At 49.8% G+C, this 23704-nt stretch overlaps 1 protein-coding gene across 2 annotated transcripts in view; it reads right to left on the reverse strand.

Annotated features, from left to right (window-relative positions):
- The window catches only part of LARP1 (La ribonucleoprotein 1, translational regulator), a 118300-nt gene that overhangs the window by 41369 nt on the left and 53227 nt on the right, over positions 1 to 23704 (reverse strand). Inside the window, exon 1 of one of the 2 annotated variants that reach the window (XM_062188791.1) lies at positions 18971 to 19667. The exons of the other annotated variant lie outside the window; for it this stretch is intronic. Within the exon in view, the coding sequence (XP_062044775.1) occupies positions 18971 to 19406 (436 nt within the window). The 5' untranslated portion in view covers positions 19407 to 19667. Of the gene's footprint in view, positions 1 to 18970; positions 19668 to 23704 lie in introns of those variants that run through there. 2 annotated transcript variants of the gene reach the window in all.

Genomic DNA, 23704 nt, shown 5'->3' on the forward strand with positions numbered 1-23704 from the left:
TCATCTTTCCTTACTCTAGGTGGCAGGGCTAAGCAACTCACAGGGTAGCTCCTCATCCACCATCACATCCATCTCACTGTAAGAGTTTCAAGAAGGATGAATGGATGTGGTTCTACCCATTTTACAGATGGCAGAACAGAGACACAGTGAGCTTCCTGACTTGACCGAAGAATACCAAACTGCTTTAAGATATGCCAGCCCTGGTGTCCTGCCACTACACCAAGAAAGCATGACAAACTCGACCACCAGTAACTCATTGCGATCATGAGTAGTGTTCAATCATTGCTGGACTGAAATTATAAATTTTCATTTTGTGGCTGCCCTTCTCTTGCCTGTAAGACATCTATCCCAGGCTTTTCCTGAGCCTAGATAAGGGCCAAAAATCCTCAGTACAGGCAGTCAAGACCAGCCAATCATGCTTTTACCCAAGCTGAGCCTCAGATAGGGGCTGGGGCTATAGCTGCCACTGCCTGTAATGCAAACAGGCATGAGGTGCGGGTAGACAGGTACAGGAAAGAGGCTAGATTCCCAGGACCTACCCAGCTTTTTACATCTGAGTCATTCGAAGGTCTGCAACGCATCCCAGCTTGCCTCTGAGAAGACAGGGGAGGTCAGCAAAACATCAGTGGTACAGCCCAACTGTACAGGTTGAAAAACTGAGGCACACTTTTGAGTGTGGGGAGGAAAAGAGGGAGGGAGAGGCACGAGAGAGAAACAGAAAGTGAAAGGCAGAGGAGGAAAGGAGGCAAGGAAGAAGAGAGAAAGAGAAAAAGAAGAGAAAAGAAAAGAAGGCTCCTACAAATCTGACTTGCTAAAAAATGAGGTTCCGGCTACAAAGTGGCCTACTGTGTGAAGTACACGTGTCCCTACACTGGGGGGTCAGGGCCGCTTGATAACTAATCAATTTTTCAGGTTTCTAAGGTCTGACCTCACCCAGGCCAACTCACATCCCTTTCTATACCTGTTCAGAGCCAGCTGGGCTTTTTCCCACTACCTGCATCAGTCCTCCCCAACAGGCACAGGCGAAATCCTGTGAGGAGCTGCTATCCACCCTTCCTCCACTAGGCAATGGCCTCCCACTGAGTACTGCATCCAGGACTTTCACTTCAGCTTAAAGATGGTACCCCAGGGGGGCAACCTCGGTAAGCAGCTTCCCCAGTCTGGGCCTGATTCTCTCAGCAAAGCACACACAGAAAGTGGGGGCAGGCACAGGGTCGAAGAGCCACCGCAGAGTGCCTGCAGGGGGCAGCAGAAGAGCAGAGGCCTCACCGGCAAGAGCGCCTCCACTGCAGAGGCCGCTTTCTCTCCAAAACAAAGTGAAACCTGCCTTACCAAAGCTGTTTTGATGGATACAAAAAATTAAGTCCTTGGAAAGTACACTTTTTAATAATAAACATTTTTGGAAAATTTTCTGAAGATCTCATGTGAACTTAGAATTTTCTGTACAAAAATAAAAATCCATTAATTCTCTTTTCATATGTACTCAAAACATGCTGTCCCATAAGAAAGCCAGGAGCCATATATGGATACTGAGCACTGAAAGGTGGGAAAGTGCTTCAAGTGCAACAGACACACCAGATTCAAAATCTTAGTGAGAGAATGAAAAAAATCCTCATTAGTAGTGTTTGTATCTTCAAAATTGTTTAAACAGTTACTTTAAATACATGTATTGGGTTTATTAAAATTAATTTTACTTTTTAAACTTAAAACAATAGCTACCAGAAAAATGTCAAATTACTTAAGCAACTTGGATTATATTTCCAGAAAGCAGCACTGGTCTAGAAAGGTCTACAACCTACTGATGCATACTAATAATATCTATAATGGTTGGTGGGACAGATTACCAAAGGATTGTTTTTCTTTCTACTAAAATAGTATTTGGACATTTTCCCACAATGAATTAAAGATTTTCCCTTCACAGTAAATTTAAAAGCCTAGCATATAGTAACCTTAAGTATTTCCCATCTCCTTTGGTAATGCATGGCCAATGTGTTCCCCTATAGCTTGCAGAGAGCTCCTCCTGCCCTGTATCCACTCTGGCTTGGAAGCCACGCCTGAAAAAAATGTAAGGTCAGCACAGCTCTTTCCAGCAGACCTACATGTGGCCTGTCAGAGCTGAAGAGGGGACGGGAGATGGGAGGAAGAAGGGTCAGGGCTTCCCATCAGGATCACAAGTCCCAGGGCCGGATTCACACCTACTTGCTTATGGCCAGAGAACCCAATCTGCCAAAAGGGTAGAGCTAGGGCCTCTAGGCTGGGCTGCATGGGCTTCTACCATCTGAAGATCTGTGAGAGTCCTCCATCCCTCCAGCTACAGTTTTCCTGGTGGGGTATATATGCTTCTATGGTCTGGGAGAATGCAAAGACAGACAAGGCACACAGCATGACCTTTGGAATCATTCTGCCATGGACTCCGATACCAGCTACTCACTACTATACAGCCTTGAGCAAATCCTTCAACCTTTCTAAGCCTGTTTCTTATCTGTAAAATAAGGATCATAGCTATAGCCAGATTCTACAAGATGTTGTTAAGACGAATGGATAATGAACGGAATGTGTGTGGAGGTTCTGCGGGCACCTGTAATCTGGCCCCTGAGGCACCTGTCCTCACAAGGCAAGCAACTCAAGTAACAGACTCTAGGACAACAAGCTAAGCTCAGACATGAAATGCTCATCAGCCAGATGGGCACTACACTGGACAGCAAAATCCAGTCCCTCCATACAAATTACAGAAACAAAGCTCTCACCAAGAAAAACTAGACAGCAAGGCTGAAATCACAACTAAGATTGCCAGACTTTTAGCTCAGGCAATTTGCTCTGATACCACCCTGAAAATCTCACTTGACATCAAAAACCCACTGCCATAACTGACCCAACAATTTCTGTTCCAGCAGGAAAAGAACAAAACTGTGACAGGGCCAGCGCTGTGGGGCAGTGGGTAAAGCCACCACCTGCAGTGCCAGCATCCTGTATTGGCATCGGTTTGAGTTCCAGCTGCTCCCCTTCCAGTCCAGCTCTCTGCTATGGGCTGGGAAAGTAATAGAAGATGGCTCAAGTCATTGGGCCCCTAAACCCACGTGAGAGACCCAGAAGAAGCTCCTGGTTCCGGGTTTCAGATCAGCCCATCTCTGGCTGTTGTGGACATTGGGGGAGTAAACCAGCAGATGGAAGACCTCTTTCTCTCTTTCTTATAAATAGATAAATCTTAAAAACAAAGAAAGAAATGCCAGCGCCGCGGCTCAATAGGCTAATCCTCCACCTTGCGGCGCCAGCACACTGGGTTCTAGTCCCGGTCGGGGCACCGATCCTGTCCCGGTTGCCCCTCTTCCAGGCCAGCTCTCTGCTGTGGCCAGGGAGTGCAGTGGAGGATGGCCCAAGTGCTTGGGCCCTGCACCCCATGAGAGACCAGGAGAAGCACCTGGCTCCTGGCTTCAGATCAGCGCGGTGCGCCGGCCGCAGCGCGCCAACTGCGGTGGCCATTGAAGGGTGAACCAACGGCAAAAAGGAAGACCTTTCTCTCTCTCTCTCACTGTCCACTCTGCCTGTCAAAAAAATTTTAAAATAATAAAAGAAAAACAAAGAAAGAAAGAAAGCTGACACAAAGACACAAGGTCAAGACCATTCCCTCCCTTCAGGAAAGAAATCCCTGCCCCTGCTGGTGCTTCAGGGCTACTCATCATTTCACCCTCACTCAACCATCACACTGGGGTATGGAGCCTGGGACAGGCCAGGGGAGGCAGGGCACACAATGAAGCACTAGTACTCAGCCTGGATCTGGAGCCCAGATATCCATAACCAAGGGAAAGAAAACCCCTGCCTGCCTAAGGCCACTCTTCTGATCAATGGGCACAGCGCAAATTCATTCAGTTTCTAAACAGTGTGAGAAGGAAGATAACTCTCAGACAGCTTCCTCTTTAAGTGGCCTAGTCTCAGAGGAAAACACTAATGTTATCAAAAACAAAAACAAAGCAGGCCCATGTCACTACGCTATCACCCATTCCTGGTCTACAGCAGAAGGCTCCTAGGGATCGCCCTGTTCCAGCCACCACCACCCTCCATTCTCCACAGAAGTGAGGACTCCTAAAGCAGAAGTCAGATTATGTCTCCTCTTCCACTGCTTTCCCAACAGAATCCAGAACCCCTGAGCTGGCTTCCAAAGGCCTCCTACTTCTGACTTTTTGAGCCCTTCTCCTCCCATTCACACAAATCTTCGGTCTGCTCCTTGGAGAAACCAAAACTCATCGCCACCTAGTACTTGTAAAGTGCTTCAGACAAGAATGCTCATCACCAGGCTACCACTCAATCCAGGCTTGCTCACTCTATATAGGCATTTCTCTTTTTTTGCCAGGCAGAGTTAGACAGTGAGAGAGACAGAGAGAGAGTTACAGACAATGAGAGACAGAAAGGTCTTCCTTCCATTGGTTCACTCCCCAAACGGCCACTACGGCTGGCGTGCTGTGCTGATCTGAAGCCAGGAGCCAGGTGCTTCCTCCTGGTCTCCCATACAGGTGCAGGGCCCAAGCACTTGGGCCATCCTCCACTGCCCTCCCAGGCCACAGCAGAGAACTGGACTGGAAGAGGAGCAACCGGGACAGAACTGGCACCCCGACCGGGACTAGAACCCAGGGTGCTGGTGCTGCAGGTGGAGGATTAGCCAAGTGAGCCACAGCGCTGGCCTACATAGGCATTTCTTAACACCTTGATTGCGACGTGAACCAGTGCTCACACTGGATGGCTGGGCATCATGGGCGGTCTAACCCACTGTTCCACAACGGCCCTGAGTCAAATAGTTTTTTTATTTTTTTTTTATTTTTATTTTTTATTTTTTTTTTTCTTATTTTTTGACAGGCAGAGTGGACAGTGAGAGAGAGACAGAGAGAAAGGTCTTCCTTTGCCATTGGTTCACCCTCCAATGGCCGCCGTGGCCGGCGCACCGAGCTGATCCAAAGGCAGGAGTCAGGTGCTTCTCCTGGTCTCCCGTGGGGTGCAGGGCCCAGACACTTGGGCCATCCTCCACTGCACTCCCGGGCCACAGCAGAGGGCTGGCCTGGAAGAGGAGCAACCGGGATAGAATCCGGCGCCCCGACCGGGACTAGAACCTGGTGTGCCGGCGCCACAAGGCGGAGGATTAGCCTGTTGAGCCACGGCGCCAGCTGTCAAATAGTTTTTTTAACACTATTAAGCTTCTGGGTGATTTGTTGGGTAGCAATAGGTAACTGGAAATACCTTGTTGATTTACTCTTTTCTTACTGCAATGTAAACTACAAGGCAAGGCCCCTTCTGACTTGTTCCCAGCAATAGTCCCATGGTTTAACAGTAGGTTGCTTAAATGAGCTGAGTGAACAATTTTCAATATGGTAACAGCTAAGCTAGTTCCTTTCACAGAGAGGTCTGGGTCAGGCTCTGGTGCTTCTCTGAACAAGCCTGAGCACCCTGATACTGAGACAAACTCTTGAGAAGGGTCTGCCTCCTTTCTAGTGAGTTAGCTAACACTTCAATTCTAGCCTCACCCAGACCTAGGTTCTAAATCTCAGGGCTAGAGGGGGAGGCGAGTGTCTTAGCAATCACCAAATCTAACCAAGCACAGATACCAAAATCTGAATGGCATTCCTGTCAGCAGATGGCCCACCACTGCTGGCATATTGCACGGATACTCACAACTTGCAGTTGTGAGCAATTTCTAGAAGCCTAAGGAAGAGAATCCCACACTCTTGGGCAAGCTTGTAGGGAAGACACTTAGAAGCCAGTCTACGTTGATGGGCCAAATAAACCTGACAAACTGCAGTCTTCATATCCAGTGTGATGTATCAAACTTACTCCTGATGGGAAAGGATCTTTGAAAAGTCTTCTAGTTCAAACACCTTCATTTACAACAGCAAAGGGAAACAGTCCAACAATATTCAGCAAGCTGCCTATGGTCTCTCTCAGTTAACCCCACAGGGCTCAGATCAACCACTGTGTGAGCAGGGCTGCCTTGCAGAACTTCTTTTCCAGTGTCTGTCACCCCTAGAAAATTAAGATGCTCCAGTGGGCCTTAGCTCTGTTCCCCAAATATCAGGATGGCAATGCACAAGCTTCTTACCAGGCTCTTTCCCCCTTTCCACGGTGAGACTTAACATCTGCCTTAAGTTACTCTCACATCTACAGGGTACTGGAGCTGAAGGGACCGTATACACAAAGGAGGAAGGGGACATAACCTAGTCTCCGTGGCAAGCCCATCCCTCAGCTGCTCTCAGAGAGCCTCTGCCTGCCGCTCCAGGGTCTCAGGCCACAATGCTTATGGTATCTCCCTATCATACCCACTCTCCCTAAAGAGGTGGGTACTGTCCTAGCTCTGAAAGTCTGCCCTACTTACTCTTCTTCCATAAGGGTGCTCCCTTGCTTGTAAGCTACACAGGTCACTGTCCTTCCTCCTGTGTATTATGAAACATACTGAGTCCACAGGCCCCTTGCTAGATGGAAACCTAGATCAGGGATGGCAAACTCAACAGCTCACAGGGGCCAAAAGAGCAAGGGCCAGTATTGTGGTATTGCAGGTTACCTACAGCTCCAGCATGCCATTTGGGCACTGGTTCTAGTACCGGCTGCTCTGCTTCCAATCCAGCTCCCTGCTGATAAGCTTGGGAAAGTGTGTGGGCCTCCGTGGGACACCCAGAAGCTCCTGGCTCCCGATTGGCCCAGCTCTGGCCATTGCAGCCATTTAGGGACGAACCAGTGAATGGAAGACTTCTCTCTGTCTCTCCCTCTCTCTCTCTCTGTAACTCTGCCTTTGAAATACATAAAACACATCTTAAAAAAAAATCTAAAGAGAACCTAGGTCCTGTCACTGGACAGTGATGAGAGGACCAGTATGACCAGGTTTTCTCATTTCCACTCCCCCATAACAGCTTTACTGATATAATTCACATAACATGCTACTCCCCCATTTAGAGGCCCTAGGTTTCTAAATAGTATTGACTACGAATAAATACAAATGATTACTTTAAAATTGCTTTTACATGCACATCAGTCAAAACATGTCAATAGGCTGGACTAAATCTGAGGTTGCTGGCTAGGTGGTGCCCACTCATGATTTCTGCCTTTCAGAACACGAGCCCAACCATGGAACTGACCTGTGTTGTTTACTCAATTTTTGGGTCACCTAACAAAGACTCAAAAATTTCTGAATGAAAAAGAAAAATTTTTCTCTGGATGAACAAATCTAGAAAACTACACTGTCAACTTTTAGCTGCAGACCCCTAAAGCAAACTGCCATCTAAACTATTCAGACACTACCACGTCAAAGAATTCAGTATCTTACTATGATAGGTGAACCCAGCTGAGGGCTCTGTTGAAAGTTACCGTTCAACCAGAACCAAAACACACTCACCTTTCACTTCCCATCTGCCAGTAGAGCTTTATTTGTCAGGCTATATGGAGACTCAGATGCTGTAGTCTCAATGTGATCTGGCTCCGGAATTCAGGCAGGACTTTAAACCTCAATGCCATAATTTAATGGCACTACCCAGAGGGTGGGAACTTAATCCAGTTACGGTGTTCAGGAGGTGGGGACCTAGTGGGAAGTCCTTAGATTGATGGTAGGTGTGCCCTGAAAATGTGTTCTTGTGAGAGAGTTAGTTAAGAGACTAAGTCAGGCCCAGGCACTCACTCTGCTTCCTGGCTTGTCACATGACACTCCCTGCAGGTGCTCTGCCACTGCCAGCCACCACTCTTACCAAATGCCAAGCCAATAGGACTACCCTATCTTGGGCCTAAATTTTCAAAACTGTGAGGTAAATATACTGTTTCTCTTGATAAAGTGAACTGCCTCAGATATTTCATTGTAGTTACAAAAAACTAATACACATGGCTCTATTTCAAGTCAACCAGCATTTCTCACCCACCCGAAGCTTTGATTCTCCAGGCAAATAAATCCTAGTTCTTAAACCATTCCATCCTCACAGAAAGGTGCATGCATTCCAGTGAGCCACCTGTGTCCCTGACTTCCTGTCTAACTCACAATCTCAAGCAGTAGCATCCAAGCCTCTCACACCCAACCTTACAGTCACCAAGCCCAAATCCCACTCATACACTGGACTCCGAAACCAGGTTATTCCATCCATTCACTGATTTTTCTTCATATCACCACTGTTAATACAAGTACAGACTGATATCTCTACCTCTCCACCTATCTATAGAACAGGAAAATACACATACAGAACAAGAAGAGCAGAGACCTCTACTCCCACAAATCTGAAACAAAAAAGACACCAATAATGGCACAGGACAGTTTTCGCATAAAACACCTGAGCTCATCCATTGCCCCTTCTGACACTCTACCAAGGCTTCTCACTACTCAGATTATGGACCTCAATGAGTCCTTAAATTCTCCTTCACAATGGATTTGCAGGGATCAGCCTTGGGCAGGGGAGCAAAACTGGCTCTACGACATGGCATGGGCTGTCTTGCTGCTGATGCTCAGGACATGCAAGGACAGAGGGGCAGAGGACCCAGGACAACTGAGGAAAATTGGCTTTAGCATCTAACTTCTGTTAAGCAGAGTGAAGACCTGGATCAAATTCAAAGCTTCAAAAGACAAACAACCAACACCCTGGCCTCTATCACTTCCTACCACATGCCTGAATCCAAACACTTAGGTATCTTCACCTAACTCATCTTCAACAATAATTCTGTAGGTGGGTACTCTAGACACAGCCCCACTGACTTCAGTTACCAATCTTAGAGCACTCAGTTGGTAAGTGGCTGGGCTAACTCAAACTATGACTGACTCCAAAGTCCCTATACAACCTCCCCATTCTATTTTTTCCTCCAGAGGTGGAGTGAAAACAACCTACAGTGGGAACATATGCAAGTCCCAGTAATTTTGATTTCAAACACTTCCTATTTCTTTTCTGGGCCCGAAGTACCCTAACCTATAAATGAGGGGTTTAGATTCAATAAGCACTGGGGCCCCTTCTTGTTCCAGATAACCGCACCTCATCTGAAATGAGAGAAAGGACAACCAAGCCCCTGAAGCAGTAGGAGAAGAGTTGACAAGTGAGCTGGTAAGCATAAGGTTGTAGAGCCCATCACTCTAGGGAACTCAGTTCAGCAGCCTATCTCTAGGCAAATGCAAACCCGTTGTTTGCAAACCCGTTGTTTTCAGCATGGGTGTAAAAAGATGGCACTGATGGGAAGGAAACCTGTGCCCACAGCTCTCTATGAACAGCCCACAAAGTCATGCTGCAGAATGGCTGGTGGGAGCAGCCTAGCCCATGGACAGCAAAACCCAAGCGCATGGGGACCTTATCTAGAGTGAGAGGGATCTGCAGTCTGGAAGCTGCCCAGTTACTCTTTCCAGGGCCTCCCCTTTTTCCCATATGCCCAGCAGCAGCAGGGACAAGCAGGTAGGCTGTGAGCTTATTATCTGATCAGTCCATCAGCAATTGTGCTTCTTCCAGCAACCAAGATACATTCCAGATACTGTGGCCTTGAACCGTCAGAAATATCCCCAACACCCTGGTCATTCTCTACCCCTACCGGATGACAGCCAACAACTGCCCAGGATCTACATTTCAGGAATGACTTTGAAGTCTGCTCCTTTTTGTAATCTAGAGCTTTGCCCTATAAAATATCAAACCAGAAACCCCAAACCATCTATTCTTAACATGAGAGGTTCTGCCACACGGCCAGAGTCATCTTTCAAAAGGGAAAATGTGATCATACCACTCTCTCATTTAAAATCATTTTTGCTTTCCACTGCCTTCTAGCTAAAACCAGATCTTAGCAGTGCTTATAAAGAGTGCTGGCATTTCCAGTTAGCTAAACTCTACAGACAAAGGGAACCGAATTACCTGAAGCCCAGGGTCTGTCCTCAATCAAGAATGAGCTCTCTGCAAGATTTTTCTCATTTAACTCCTACTCATCCTTCCCATTTCAGCTTACCCACTGGATCCTCCAAAGACTTCTTTGGCCGACTGTAACAGGGGGCCCTATCACATTATCAAAAATCCCATACTTTGCTTTCCCTATACAACTTCTTCCATACTGAAATTTGAGGGCATGTGCTCCTTGCCAACAGATTTTTATCATTCACTGAAGTATATTATAGGTCTGACACATGGCAATCAATGAAAATGTGCTGAATGCCACCACCTGGGATGCTTGCATCCCACAGAGTGCCAGTTAGAATTTCAGCTACTCTGATTCCAACCTAGCATCCTGCAAGGCAGCAGATGATGGCTCAAGTACTTGGGTTGCTGGCTTCAGGCTGGACATTTGGTGAATAAACCAGTGAATGGAAGCTCCTCAACTCCGCATTACTCTGCCTTTCAAGATGAAAGTAAACATTTTTTAAAAATATTATGAGGATTTAGGAGCTGGCACTGTGGGTAGTGGGCTAGGCCTCCAGCTAAGATGCCAGCATCCCATATGGGCACCCGTTCTAGTCCCGGCTGCTTCTCTTTCAATCCAGCTTTCAGCTATGGCATGGGAAAGCAGCAGAAGATGGTCCAAAGTGCTTTGGGCCCCTGGACCCAAGTATGAGACCTAGAAGAAGCTCCTGGCTCCTGACTTCAGATCAGTTCAGCTCTAACCGTTAAGGCCATCTGGGAAGTGAACCAGCAGATGGAAGACCTTTCTCTGTCTCTCCCTCTTTGTCTCTAACTCCACCTCTCAGATAAATAAAAAATCTTTTAAAATTTTTTTTTAAAGTATGAGATTTATCCATTCGCTAATTAAATGTTCACTGAGCTGCCTACCACAGTGTGCCAGATACCGTGTAGATGCTAGGGACACAGAAGTGGTCAAAAAACAAAACCCTTCACACAGTGGTTCACACAGTGGTTATCAGAGCTAAGAAGAAAAATGAAGTAGGGTAACAGGAACAGTGATAAGGCACCCAGGCTTGGTTTGCTAGTCTTTATAAGGTGGTCTAGAAAGGCTTCTTTACCAGTGATCAGGCAAGAGCATTCTAAAAAAAAAAAAAAGGTCCTGAGGCAAGAATGCACAACATGCTCCAGGAAAAGTGAGAACCAACACTGCCGGAAGGGAATGGGAGGAGGGACAAACAGTGAAGGACAGGGGTGAGGACCAAATCAAGTAGTCTCAGACAACAGCGTAAAGATCCTACATTTCACTCTGCTATGAGAAGCCACCAGAGGGTTATGGGCAGGAGAAACAGGAGACTGTAGAGGTTGCTGCAACTATCTACGTGAAAAACTGTGACAAGAGGCTGCTGTTGTGGCACAGCGGGTAAAGCTGTCACCTGCAGCACCGGCATCCCATATGGGTGCCTGTTTGAGTCCTGCCTGCTCCACTTCCAATCCAGCTCTCTGCTAATGGCCTGGAAAAAGCAGCAGCGCTTGGGCCCCTGCCACCTACAGAGGAGACCTGGATGAAGCTCCTGGTTCCTGGCTTCAGCCTGGCCCAGCAGACAGAAGATCTCTCTGTCTCTCCCTCTCTCTTTGTAACTCTGACTTTAAAAAAAAAAAGATTTTATTTATTTGAGAGGTGGAGTTACAGAGAAAGGGAGAGACAGAGAAAAAGGTCTTCCATCCACTGGTTCACTCCCCAAACGGCTGCAACAGCTGGAGCTGGACCAATCCAAAGCCAGGAGCCAGGAGCTTCTTCTGGGTCTCCTATGTGGATGAAGGGGCCCAAGCACTTTGGGCCACCTTCTACTGCTTTCCCAGGCCATAAGCAGAGAGCTAGATCAGAAGTGGAACGGCTGGGACTCGAACTGGTGCCCATAGGAGATGCCAGAACTACAGGCGGAGGCTTAGTCTATTAAACCACAGCACCAGCCCCAATAAATAAATCTTAGGAAAAAAAAAAAAAAAAGGTAAAACAGTGATGAGTGGTCTAGGCTGGTAACAAAGGAGGTAAGAAGCATTTAGATGGGGACACAATTTTTAAGAGCCAAAAGGATGTACTGGTAAATTAGATGTGAGGTGACAAAGAGGTGGTAAGCATGATCTCAAGGTTTTCAGTCCAAGTAATTACAAGGACAGAGTTGCTTAACCACTCCTGAGTCTGACTTTCCTCACCTCTGAAGTGGGGATAAAAAGAGTACCTGCTGAGATTACCTGGGCCAGGACAGGTGCAACACCTAGTAAATTGTGACTACTCTATCACTTTCTCAGGGTTACCAGGAGCCTGAATAAATTACTGTACAGCAAAAGCAGAGCAAAAACCACACCAAGATCAGGCAGACATTCATCCAGAAGGCTCGTGGCTACTGTAGAACTTAACCTTTCTCTGAGAAGCTTGCAAATTCATCCTAAGCAGAGAAATGGTACTTTGATTCAATGGAATGGGTGTCTCCAGGATAAGGCGGTTACCACAGTAAGCCTGGCGAGATATTACAAGGCGCCTTGTAAACAGGCCTCTAAGGAAGGGGCAGGCAGAGGTGGGTCATGGGGGTTTACAAGAAGTACTCCAACTGAGGTGCCCAAGTCCCTTCCCTCATCAGATTTATCTGGCCAGCTTTACAAAACTCATCAAAGACTGCACTCCTCACCCTGTCCCCATACCAAGGACTTTGCCAGTCCAAAGGCAGACCAAAGGAAGAATGTGTCCTGCAGAGACTGTCCCCTGAATTCCAGGAAAACCCCTCAGGGAGACACCAGGCTACCTGCCATAGGAAGTTGGCCAGCTGGCCCTGGGAACTATCACAAACAGTGCTTCAGGAAAATCCAGCTAACTCTTGATTACCCCTCAGAACAGATAATGGCCTCAAGTTTTTCATTCGGACCTTTTAATGTATCCTGTAGGATATAAACTGGGATACCCACACTATCAATTTGATCCCCAAAACCACCTTAGTACAAGAATTAGCCCCATTCTGGGAATAAGGACCAGAGGGTAGGCAATCTAAGGTGGCAAAGTGAAAGGTACACACTGCCCATGTTCACCTTCCCCCTTCACAAGGTTGTGCTATTTCCACAAAGTAAGGTCATCCCAGCCACTCCCTTAGATAACTCAGCACTGAGGCACCTGTGGAGCCTGGGAGCCTTACCAGACCCTGCACTCTAATTATCCACACCCCCCTGCCCCCCAAACACACAAATAGCTTGTCTTGGATTTTGCAAACAGGAGCACTCCCACTTGCCAAGCTCTCCATTTTAAAGAGACTTTTGTGGTTTCCAGGCCTGCTCCTTCTCCTCCTCTAACTGCCCAACTCCCAGAAGAGAATGGGAACTGAGTAGCAGCTATAAAATGCCTACTCCAGTCAAGGTCCCACTGCAGACAAGTGTTAGATCAGCAAAGAGAACCAGTCCTGGAGTCCTGGGTGGGGAGGCAAGGGCAGCAGCAGATGGGACTTTGGAGTTAAGATGGCTTGGGACTACCCCCCAGCCTCCAAAGGACCAGAAACCACCTCCTGCGCCCAGGCTGGCACTCACTCCCCTGTTAGTGAGAAACTCCAACTCTGAAGGAGAGAGTGGCTGGCTGAAGGCACCAGGTTAAGGCTGCCTCTCCCACTCCCCTTCAGAAGAGTCCCCATTATGTGCTTTCTTTAGAAAATGAGAAAGTGATTTGAGCTATAGGCGTAAAGTGCCCTAAGTCATATTTACTGAGGCTAAACTAGGTCTGGGGGTGCACAATACACTAGTTATAGAGTTAAAAGCAAACAAGCAGCCATAATGTCATCATTTCCTCTAACAAAATATGGTACCTTAATTACCTAAAATTTGCTCATCTGAAATGAGCCAATCTCTTCAACTGTACCAAAATGTCTTCTTATTGCCCAGTTTTTTCAAGTCAGGAAGATAAGATCCACAAGAATGCATCTGATGCATGCTACAAATATTTTTCATCTATAACAATTCCCCCTTTTAAAAAATGCCATTTAGGGGCAGATACTGTGGTATAGAAATCCATCCAACATGGGTGCCCATTCAAATCCTTTCTGCTCCACTTCCCATTCAACTCCCTGCTAATACCCCTGGGAAAGCAGCTGAAGACGGCCCAAGTGCGCCAGCTCCTCCCTCTCACCCACATGGGAGACCTAGAAGTTCCCGGCTTTGGCCTGGCCTGGCTCAGCCCTGGAGGTTGCGGCCATTTTAGCCAGTAGATGGAAGACATTTCTCTCTCTCCCTCTCTGACTTTCCAATAAATAAATAAATCTTTAAAATGCAAATGCCATTTACTTACTGAAAAAAAAAATGCATTATCTAGAACTTCCCACGTTTAGAAACTGGATTATTGCTAACCTCACAGCAAATTAATTTGCTCCTCTATACCCACTTGCTTTCCAAATGGGCAGTGAGATCTATGGTGCTAGCAGATGTAGTGGCAAAGAATTTTCACAGGCAGCACTCTATGTTCCTATCATCACACTGTCAGGCACATAATGTGGACAATGCCACATGCACCCTCCAAGCCATCGACCTAGGTTCACAAGTCTCTCCAGCCCTTACAGAGTTTGAGTTCAAAGAAGGAGCTCCTAATCATAAGGGCAAATTTACACACATATAAAGCTCTACTCCCGTTTCTTTCTTTTCTGAAAAGGTGGTTTACTGAAAAAGGAAAAGAAAAAAAGTTTCAACGCTAGAAGAAATTAGAAGATATTTAGACCTAATCCAATTCCCTTGTTTTACAGATAAAGAAGCAGAGAAACCTTAGGCATGCCACTGGTGTCTACCTTGCCAGCCATGGGCACAATCAAAAGTGGAATAAACACCTCTAATAATGGTGATCATTTATTACAAAAGCTTAAAAATAGCTACTATGAAATAAGCAGCACTTATTGGCACTTCCTCTGTGACTGGCACTAAGCAAAGGGCTTTATAAACATTATCTTCTTTAATTTGCACAATGCTCTCAAATAGCTATTATCATGATTCTTGCTTTGAAGATGAGCTAACAGTGGTTCAGAGACAGTGAGTAATTCACTCAAGGCTGCACAGCAAATTAGAAGCACAGCTACAACACAAAGTGTGGACTGTTATGCATCCAGGGAAGAGCTCTTACTGACATGCAGCCCCCTTTCTGGAGTGTGGACTGTCTGAAGTAGCTCTAACACTAAGGTCACAGCCATGCCTTGGGACAGCCACAGGCAGCTTGGGAAGGATCCAAAGGCAGGAAAGAAAACAGCAAAGAGTAGAAGTTTATTTGTCCACCAGCTCAGTACAGCAGAGGATCTCTGGGGCACCACGAGGCAGCTCGATTATAACTTTTTCATTTTGTGCCATCAGTTAATTGCATTTCAAAGGGACACACACACACACACACACAGAGTACCTAAAGCACAACACCTAAGTCTCAGACCTAGTTGGCTCTACTTTTCTCACTACACCATGCTACAGGTGTGTACACAGCAACCCCACTCACTGATTATCCTGCTGGCTGGGTGGAGGGAGGCTCCTGGGGTGGTCTCATGTGTTCTGGCCACAACAAACTTAGTTCAGTGGCCCTGGCCTTTCCCCACAGCTCTGAGGGCACCAGGGCACTCTCCCCGAAGACAATCATTCATTACAAAAGGCAGAGCAAAATATTAAAACCTATTTTTTAAAAAAATCATCATATACTTCCAAAGGAAAATAGCCAATTCTTTGGGTTACCAACCTGTAAGGCTATCCATAACATGCCCTTCATGTAACTGGATAAGCAAAGTCAATTTTAAAGGAGACAGATCTCAGGGCTGGCACTGCGGTGTAGCAGGTAAAGCTGCCGCCTGCAGTGCTGGCATCCCATATGGGCGCTGGTGTGAGTCTCTGCTGCCCCACTTCCGATCCAGCTCTCTGCTATGGCCTGGGAAAGCGGTGGAGGATGGCCCAAGTCCTTGGGCCCCTGCACCCACGTGGGAGACCTGGAAGCAGCTCCTGGCTTGGCCATTGCAGCCAACTGGAGAGTGAACCAACCGATGGAAGATGTTTCTCTCTGCCTCTCTTTCTCTCTCAGTGTAACTCTTTCAAATATATAAATAAATTTTCAAAAAAGAAAGCAGACAGATCCCAATTATTCACAAAGTACCACTAAAGCAACAACAAAAAAGAAAGGCATGCATTTTCCAATCTCCTCATTCTACAAGTGGAGAAAAATGGAGACTCAGAAAAAGTCCCTGAAAGTCCCACAATCACCCAGATGTAAGAGCTACCACAGGCCCGGGGCTGGGCTCATATCTTTCATGTATCATCAAAGTGAATGTTCACACTAGCCCTATGAGACAGGTTAAGTAACAAATTAATCCCAATATACAAATGGTGAAGGTGAGGCACAGATTATGGTTAAACAACTTGTCCAAGGGTTCATGGCTTACAAGTGGTAGAGTTAACATATGAATGCATGCAATTCTGCCCCAGAGCATTTGCTATATATCATCACCCTGCATCTTACACTTAGTGTCTGGAATAAGGAAAAAATTATAAGACATTTTGAAAATGCCCTAAGGGACAAGGGGATTTCAAAAAGCCAAAATGCAAATCCCAAGACTGAAGGTTACAAACCTAAAACTTGGAAGCTTAAACATGAGTAGAGAACCCTTCAAGAAAAGAGAAGATGTCGTAAAACATATTTTATTACTAGTTACTGCATGTGTCCCTTAAAGAACTAAAACACCAGCATCTGAGCCAAAAGGAGGGCTAAAAATAGGCATCTGCAGCAAGCCTTGGAAAGCTTGTAGCTTGCTTATGAGGCACTCATTTTTGTAGACTCCCAAAAACATATGCATCACAGAACACAAAAATTCCCAAGACCACACAGTCACTCCGCTGGTGTCACATTTAAATTTGCCCAGGCTGCAAACAAAAGCAGGGCTGGAAACGGGCCTTAGAGGTCCAAGCTGGCTCTAGGGAAAGGGCTAGCACCTAACTCACAGAGCAGAGGATCCAACCACAGAATTCTCTCAAAAAGCAGCCCAGCCCTAACAGGCTTAAACAGACTCAACTACTGGATTAATTTGGCTAGACAAAAACTATTCCAAAGGTTCTAAACTAGCAAACAGATACTCTCTTGCCTTAAGGTTCCAGAAAGACAAGAATACAGCAAATCCACCAGACTCAGAATTTCGCTTTGGGAGCTTACAGCCGTCACCTTACCCACTCAGAAGGCAAGGCGAGATGCCAGCCAAGCTGTCTTCTTCCCACAATCAATAACCCCCAGTGACGCAAGCTATCAAGGGCCCCTGGACTTACACAAAATGCCAGCTCAGGCACCCAACACCAGCTGATGTCATGGCTGATTTAAAACCCACAAGGCAGGTCCACCATTAGCTAAGCAGAAGCAGCAGCCAGGGTGAGTAGCCCCATTTAAACTTCTGAGGAGTGCTCTCTTAGGGATGATTATACCTCTGAGTTTAAAGAGGGGGAAGGACCAAAGAGTGTCTTAAAGTTGTTTTCCCTAGCACTGTGGGTGGATAGGAGGGATTTGAAAGAAAATGGGAGGTTTCAGCATTGTCCTTTGCATAAGAGGGTTCGGAAGGAAAAGGGGGAAGGGGAGGAGGAGTAGAAAGAACACTGTTGTAAACCCCAAATTCTCCCCTTCAACTGAAGCACCTTGTAAAAAAAAAAAGAAGAAGAAGAAGAAGAAAACTGGCCACGTGCTGTTTTCAGGATGGGCGCTGGTGGTGCGCCGAGGACTAACAGTGCTTCCTCCCTCCGAATGTGAAGGCATTAAGCTCCCGTTCCTCTTGCCTTTCCCCGTTTCGAAGGTTTGAACCAGTCAGCCTCAACCAGCTCACTGCAGGACGGGGAAGTTTTGAAAAAGCACCGGGGTTACGGGCAGAGACCATCGTTTTAGAACGACCACTCAGTTCCAACACCGGCCCACTTCAAAAGGACCCCAAACCAACAAGAGAGAGAGGGCGCGCCCCCCACCTAAGCCAGCCAGGGGAGGCCCAGCGCGGACTCCATATTCTGCTACGACCGTCTCCCCACACTGTCACCGCTCTGCTGGGATTTCCAACACCTTCACCTCCCCCAAGGCGCCGGGCCCAAAAACACCCCGAAGCGGAGGCGAGAGGGAGGCCCGGGGCGCACCGGGCGGTGGTCACATGCACTAGCGCGCGGGGAGCACCACGTTGTCCCGGCTGCGGAGGAATGCCGGGAAGGGGGCGCGCACTTACACCCGCGCAGACGCACCCTTCGCGCCTCGGGCCCGCACCCGCCTCCCACCCCGGCCGCCGCGACCCGCACCGAACGCACAGGCCCCGCGGGCCGCCGGCGCAGCGCACGGCGCCCAACTGTCACCCGCCCGCCCGGCCACTCCCTCCCCGCGGCCACACGCCCCTCGAGTCGCCGCAAGCCCCTCACCCGCCCCACGTTTTCCGCCGGCCCTAGCTGGCTCTCCCTGCCACCCCACCCCCCGGCACACTCGCCGCGGGGCTCCAGCTCAAGGCGGAAGGTGCCCGGCATTGGAGGGAAACCACTGAATTCAATGACACGTTGGGTTTCCTCCCGCCCTCGTCCTCCCTGTAACTGACCTCAGTCTGTCTCCGAATGGCGATTCTCCGGCCCAACACCATCTCCTCGACAGCAAACTTGCTAACTTTTAAATCCCGAGTCCGTGCGGCCCGCCGGAGCTCGGCGCCGGGCTGCCCCCGACATATGCTCATTAAGCGTTTACAACGTGGGGACGCTCGCAACGCGGCCGAAACCCGGGCGCGGTGGGCGAGGGGGCCTCCCAGGAAGGTGCCCACCAGAGACCGTCTGGAACCAACGCGCGGCCGGGGACAGAAGGCCCTTCCCCGGCACCAGCACCCACCCCCTCTCTACGGCGAGGTAGGCCCGGACCACGCCGTTGCCCACTAACCGCTGCGGCCCAGGAGGTGGCCTCCTGGAGGCCCGGCACTCCAGCGGGGCAGGTTCCCGAGCGTGCAACGGGAGGGGGGAGGGAATGCACGATGACCCTAATTAGCCAGGAGGTAATAAAAAAAAAAAAAATCCCGAGTCACCACGACCAGGGGCCGACCCCCGGAGGCCGCTGGGGGAGGGGACGCCGGTATCCCCGGAAGAGGCCCCTTGGACCCTGGAGAGCAAGCACGGAGACCCACCTGGAGGGGACTGTCCGTTCACGGTGGCCAGGACCGGCGGGAGCGCGTTCTTAGTCCACGGGTTCACCTTGGGCGGGGGGGCTTCCACGAAGTCTCGGCGCCCGGCGCCCGCGGCTCCGGCCGCTCCTCCGCCAGCGCCCGGCTCGCCGCCGCCGCCCTCCTCCCCGTCGCTGACTGGGCCCTCGGCGCCGGGCGGCTGCGGCGGCCGTGAGCTCTCGCGCTCCTGCTGCCCAGTGCCCTCCTTGTGTGGCTTGGCGTAGGGCGGTCGGGGTCTCCGGGCGCCGCCGTCCGGCTCCCCGCCTCCGACGTCGTTCGCCCCGGGCTCGCCCTTGCCCTCGGACGCCAGTGGAGGCTTCTTCCTCACCAGCCCCCCGTGCTCTTCGGCCTGCAAGAGGGGGGCGCCCCCCGGCAGCAGCGGCTCCACCTGAGTGGCCATCTGCGCGCCCGCCCCCCCAGAGAAGCCGGGCGCGCCCGAGGCTGCCTCCCCCGCCTCGAACTTGGCTCGCAGGGCGCCCGCGACGCCTTCCTCCGGGGCGCTGGGCCCCAGTCCCTGCGGAGAAGAGTCGGGCTTCACGCTAGGCGCGGCCCCCCTCCCGGTCGGATGCAGCCGCCGTAGATCCGAGGCCCACTGGTGGGGCGGGGGGGGGAGGAAGGCCCCCCAATCTGCGGTCCAGGCCTCCTCGGCGCGCGTCCCCCCCCGCCCGCTCCTCGCAAGACGCCCCCACCCCGAGCCCGGCAGGCTTCTCGTCCCGTCCCTCCCTCCCCCCCCGCCCCCGGGGCGGCCCGGGCTTCCCGGCTCGGGGGCTGCAGCAATATGGAAGGACGGGGGAGAGGCGCGGCGAGCCGAGCAGACCACGCGATCCGCGGCAGGCGGCGGGCGGGCGCGCGCCTCGCGACGCGGCTGGCGAGGGGAGGGGACGGCGCGGCGGGCGCGCGCCCGCTGGGCTGGCCCTGGGCGACGGGCAGGCTGGCGGAGGCGGCGGGAGCGCGCGCGCACGGCCACGCGGGCCCGCCCCTCGCCCCTCCCCTCGCCTCCGATTCCTCGGTGCACCTCCCGAGCGGGGCGGGGGGGTGGAGGAGTGGTGGTGGCGGAGCTCAGACCGGACGGGGGCGAGCACGTGCCTGATGCAATTCTAGAGGTGGGGGGGGTGCAGGCAATGGCGAAGCAGGAGAGGTGGGGGGGGGGGATTGGAGAGGGGGAGGTGCCTTAAAGGGCCAGCGCGTGAGAGAGGGCGCAGGTGGAGCACATGGGAACGGGCCATGCGGCCGATTCGGCCTGCTCGCACTCTTTAGATTTCGTGCCGGATTCGGGGACGAAGTCGTTAATGTCTCCCCCGACTGCCAAGTTGCTAAAGGGGGGTCTTCATCCGAGCCGAACACCTCCCCTTGCCGGCTCCCGGGGGGCCTGACCCCTCCGGGCCCTGCTCGAGTGACCTTGGACGAGCGGCGCTCACCTCCGCGGGCTGTGCGCGGCTCCTCCCAGCTGGGCCCCGGCCGGGACGCGGCTCGGAGATGGGTTAGACTCGGGTCTTGGAGGACAGGCCCTTGCCTCTCAGGGGCAGCCGGCGCATCGTGAGTGAGAACGGAATTACCCGTAGCCCCCACGCCCACGAGCCCCCCCCCCCCGAAAACGAGCATTTGTGAGAAGAAATCGCCTTTTCTTCCGAGTGGATTTCGTTTTCCCTGAAGAGTCGCTTTGTGCGGAGCAGAGCCGGTGCTCGCTCGGGACTCAGACTGTGAAGTTTTACCCTGGCCCTTCCCCCTACCAACCCTGGGGCGGGCGCTTCCACCGCCGGGAGACTTAGTTTCCCCGTAGTAAACTGACGGAGCGGTGCGTGACAGCGGTTTCAAACTTCAGCGTACATTCATTCGATAAATATTCACTGACCTCGCACCGTGAGGGCTGCAGGGTTCTGGGAAACCAGACTAGTCCCCGGTCTCGTGGAATTCCCATTCTAAGGTAGCGAAGGAGACAGTAGTGATAAATGCTTCCTTGGTAGCCACGACGACAGTAACTACTGCGATAGTAAGAGTAAATCAACTACTTCAGTTTGGGTGATGAGGGAAGACTGACTGAAACGCGGATCCCGAAGTGTTAGGAATCAGACACGGTCAGGGATCGGACCCAGAAATCTGCGTGTCTAATGAGACCTCTTGGTGCCGACGCGCGCCAGGTGGTCCCACCCTTCCCTGAGCCAAGCCCCGGCCTCTGAACGGCTGTGCTCCCATCAGCTCCAGACACAACAGCCCGGAATGTTAGCCAACTCCAAGACAGGGAGTAGGGCACACTACCTGCTGGATCGCGGAGAGGACTTGGGGGGGGGCGGGGAGGAGCTGAACCACCCCAGCCGGCAAGGCTGCGTTGTAGGATTGCTGTAACCAGGAGTACTGGCAAGTATGGCTGGAGAAAGCTAGGCCATTTGAATGGTTGCTCCAACTCTCCTGTCACCGGGCCTGTAAGCCTTGGTCAGCTCTCCACACTTTCCCCAGGCCCCCTACCCATGTTAAAAATGGGGATAAATAATGCCTGATTTGTTCCCATTCTTTGGCTTCTATGAAGGGTCAGATGAGACAATGCTGGTCAAAGTGCTGTCTAAATTCCATATACTTCAAAAGAGGTATCAAGGAAGTTAACGATTACAGTGAGCGCAATGCATTTAAGCAAGACTCTACTTTTAAAGGCATTACATTACAGCCTTAGAAGGGAAGTTGTTCTGCATTGCTGTTGAGATGTACTATTATTTTTGTTTGCTTTATTTATTAATAAATATTTCCTGAAGGTACTATTCACGCTAAACCCTGGACTTTTTTTATTAATAGGGGACAAAATTGTCATCGTGATCATTTTTCCCTTATATTTTTATAATTGAAATAAAGGAGCCAGGTGCCCCCACACAAACTGTAAGGGTGGCTGGGCTCTGTCGTTCTTGCCACCCAGCTGTCAGAGTCAGAGCCAGACAGACAATGGCCAGGCCCCTTTGCGACTAAGCTGGACAGGCACTGGGATCCACACACCCTGGACCTGCCCTGATGTAGGGAAGAGCACACTGGGGCCAGAGGAAGGAAATGACTACACTGTAGACATAGGGGCTGTTAGAGCTGGAAGGAGGAGAAGTAATGACGACTCAATCTCCTCCTTTTGCATCTGAAGTTCACAGATGTGAAGTTACTTATCCAAGGCCACATAGCTATTCCATGGCAAGGCCTCACACCTTAATCTCTTAACCCTAAATCCAGTACTCTTCCTACATTAAAATAATGGAACGGGGGCGGGGGAGGTATTTGGGCCTTGCTTGCCCCCTTGGGAGGCCCTGTCCCACATCAAAGTGCTTGTTTGGAGTCCTTGCTTCCTGTTAACCAGCACTCTGGAAGGCAGCAGATGATGGCTTAAATACTTGGGTCTCTGGCACCACTTGGGAGACCCAGATGGAGTTCCTGACCCCTGGCTTTGGCCTGACCCAGCCCTTGCCAAAGGGGACTTTTGGAGAGTGAGCTAGTGGATGGAAGATCTCTCTGTCTCTCCATCTTTCTGCCTTTCAAATAAAAATGAAAATAAATGAATAAATCTTAGTGATGGAGTTGAGATTTGAATTACAGTTTTTTTAAATTCTGGACCCACTGTGGCAGTCCAAGTGTATGTATTATTTCTAAATAGTAGTAATGACCAAAGCATTAAGAATAGCCACTTTTATTGAGTAACTAGAAAAGTACTTCAAAAAGTTTGTGGGCTGACGCTGTGGTGCAGTGGGTTAACACCCTGGCCTGAAGCGCTGGCATCCCATATGGGTGCCGCTTCTAGTCCTGGCTGCTCCACTCCTGATCCAGCTCTGTGCTATGGCCTGGGAAAGTAGTAGAAGATGGCCCAAGTCCTTGGGCCCCTGCACCCAGAGGAAGCCCCTGGCTCCTGGCTTCGGATCAGTGCAGCTCCGGCTGTTGCAGCCATTTAGGGAATGAACCAGCAAATGGAAGACCTCTCTCCCTCTCCCTCTTTCTTTCTCTTTCTCTGCCTCTTTGTGTAACTCAAACTTTCAAATAAATAGATAAGTTAAAAAAAAAAAAAAAGCTTTTGCACCAATATAAATCTTTTACCGACATTTTCCAGAAACCACACTGTTTTGCCTGCTTCTCTTCTCTTCACTGCCCTCTCAAGTATTTATGAAGAATTCATCAAATACGTAGGCCTCAGAAAGATACTGAAAAAATTGAATCCTGTCCCTCCCTAAGATAAGCTTTATTTAGGAAGGACAAATAATTAAGCAATATGTGACCTCAGGCCCCAAAAAGAGGTAAAACAAAATATGCTTTGTACAGAAAATGACAAGGATCAGGTCATTTTGTGCCTAGGGCTTAAGTGTAAACACATAACAATGACAAAAATCAAACTTGAAAAATCATCAAGTGGGTTCAGATGCCTCTTCATAGTTAATTATGTTCTTGTGGACAACTTCCTAGAGACAGAGAAGACTTGAATGAAAAACTAGAGCTCCGTGGGACTGATTTATCAGCTAGGTCTCATGGCAGGGTATGCTGTGTGACAGGCCAGCCTCCTGAGCCTTGCTGTGCTCCCACTCCCCCTCCACAGAAGGGGAAGCCTAGTATCTGTCCATCTGGCTTATGTGCTTATGTGTATGAAGGAACATAGTCTCCATGAGACATTATTCTGTCCTTTTTATTTATTTATTTTTCAAGGGAGGGATAAGTAAAGGAGGAAGAAATGATTCCTTGAATTAGCTG

This window comes from Lepus europaeus, chromosome 4 (assembly GCF_033115175.1).
Source record: "Lepus europaeus isolate LE1 chromosome 4, mLepTim1.pri, whole genome shotgun sequence".
Classification (NCBI taxonomy): domain Eukaryota; kingdom Metazoa; phylum Chordata; class Mammalia; order Lagomorpha; family Leporidae; genus Lepus; species Lepus europaeus.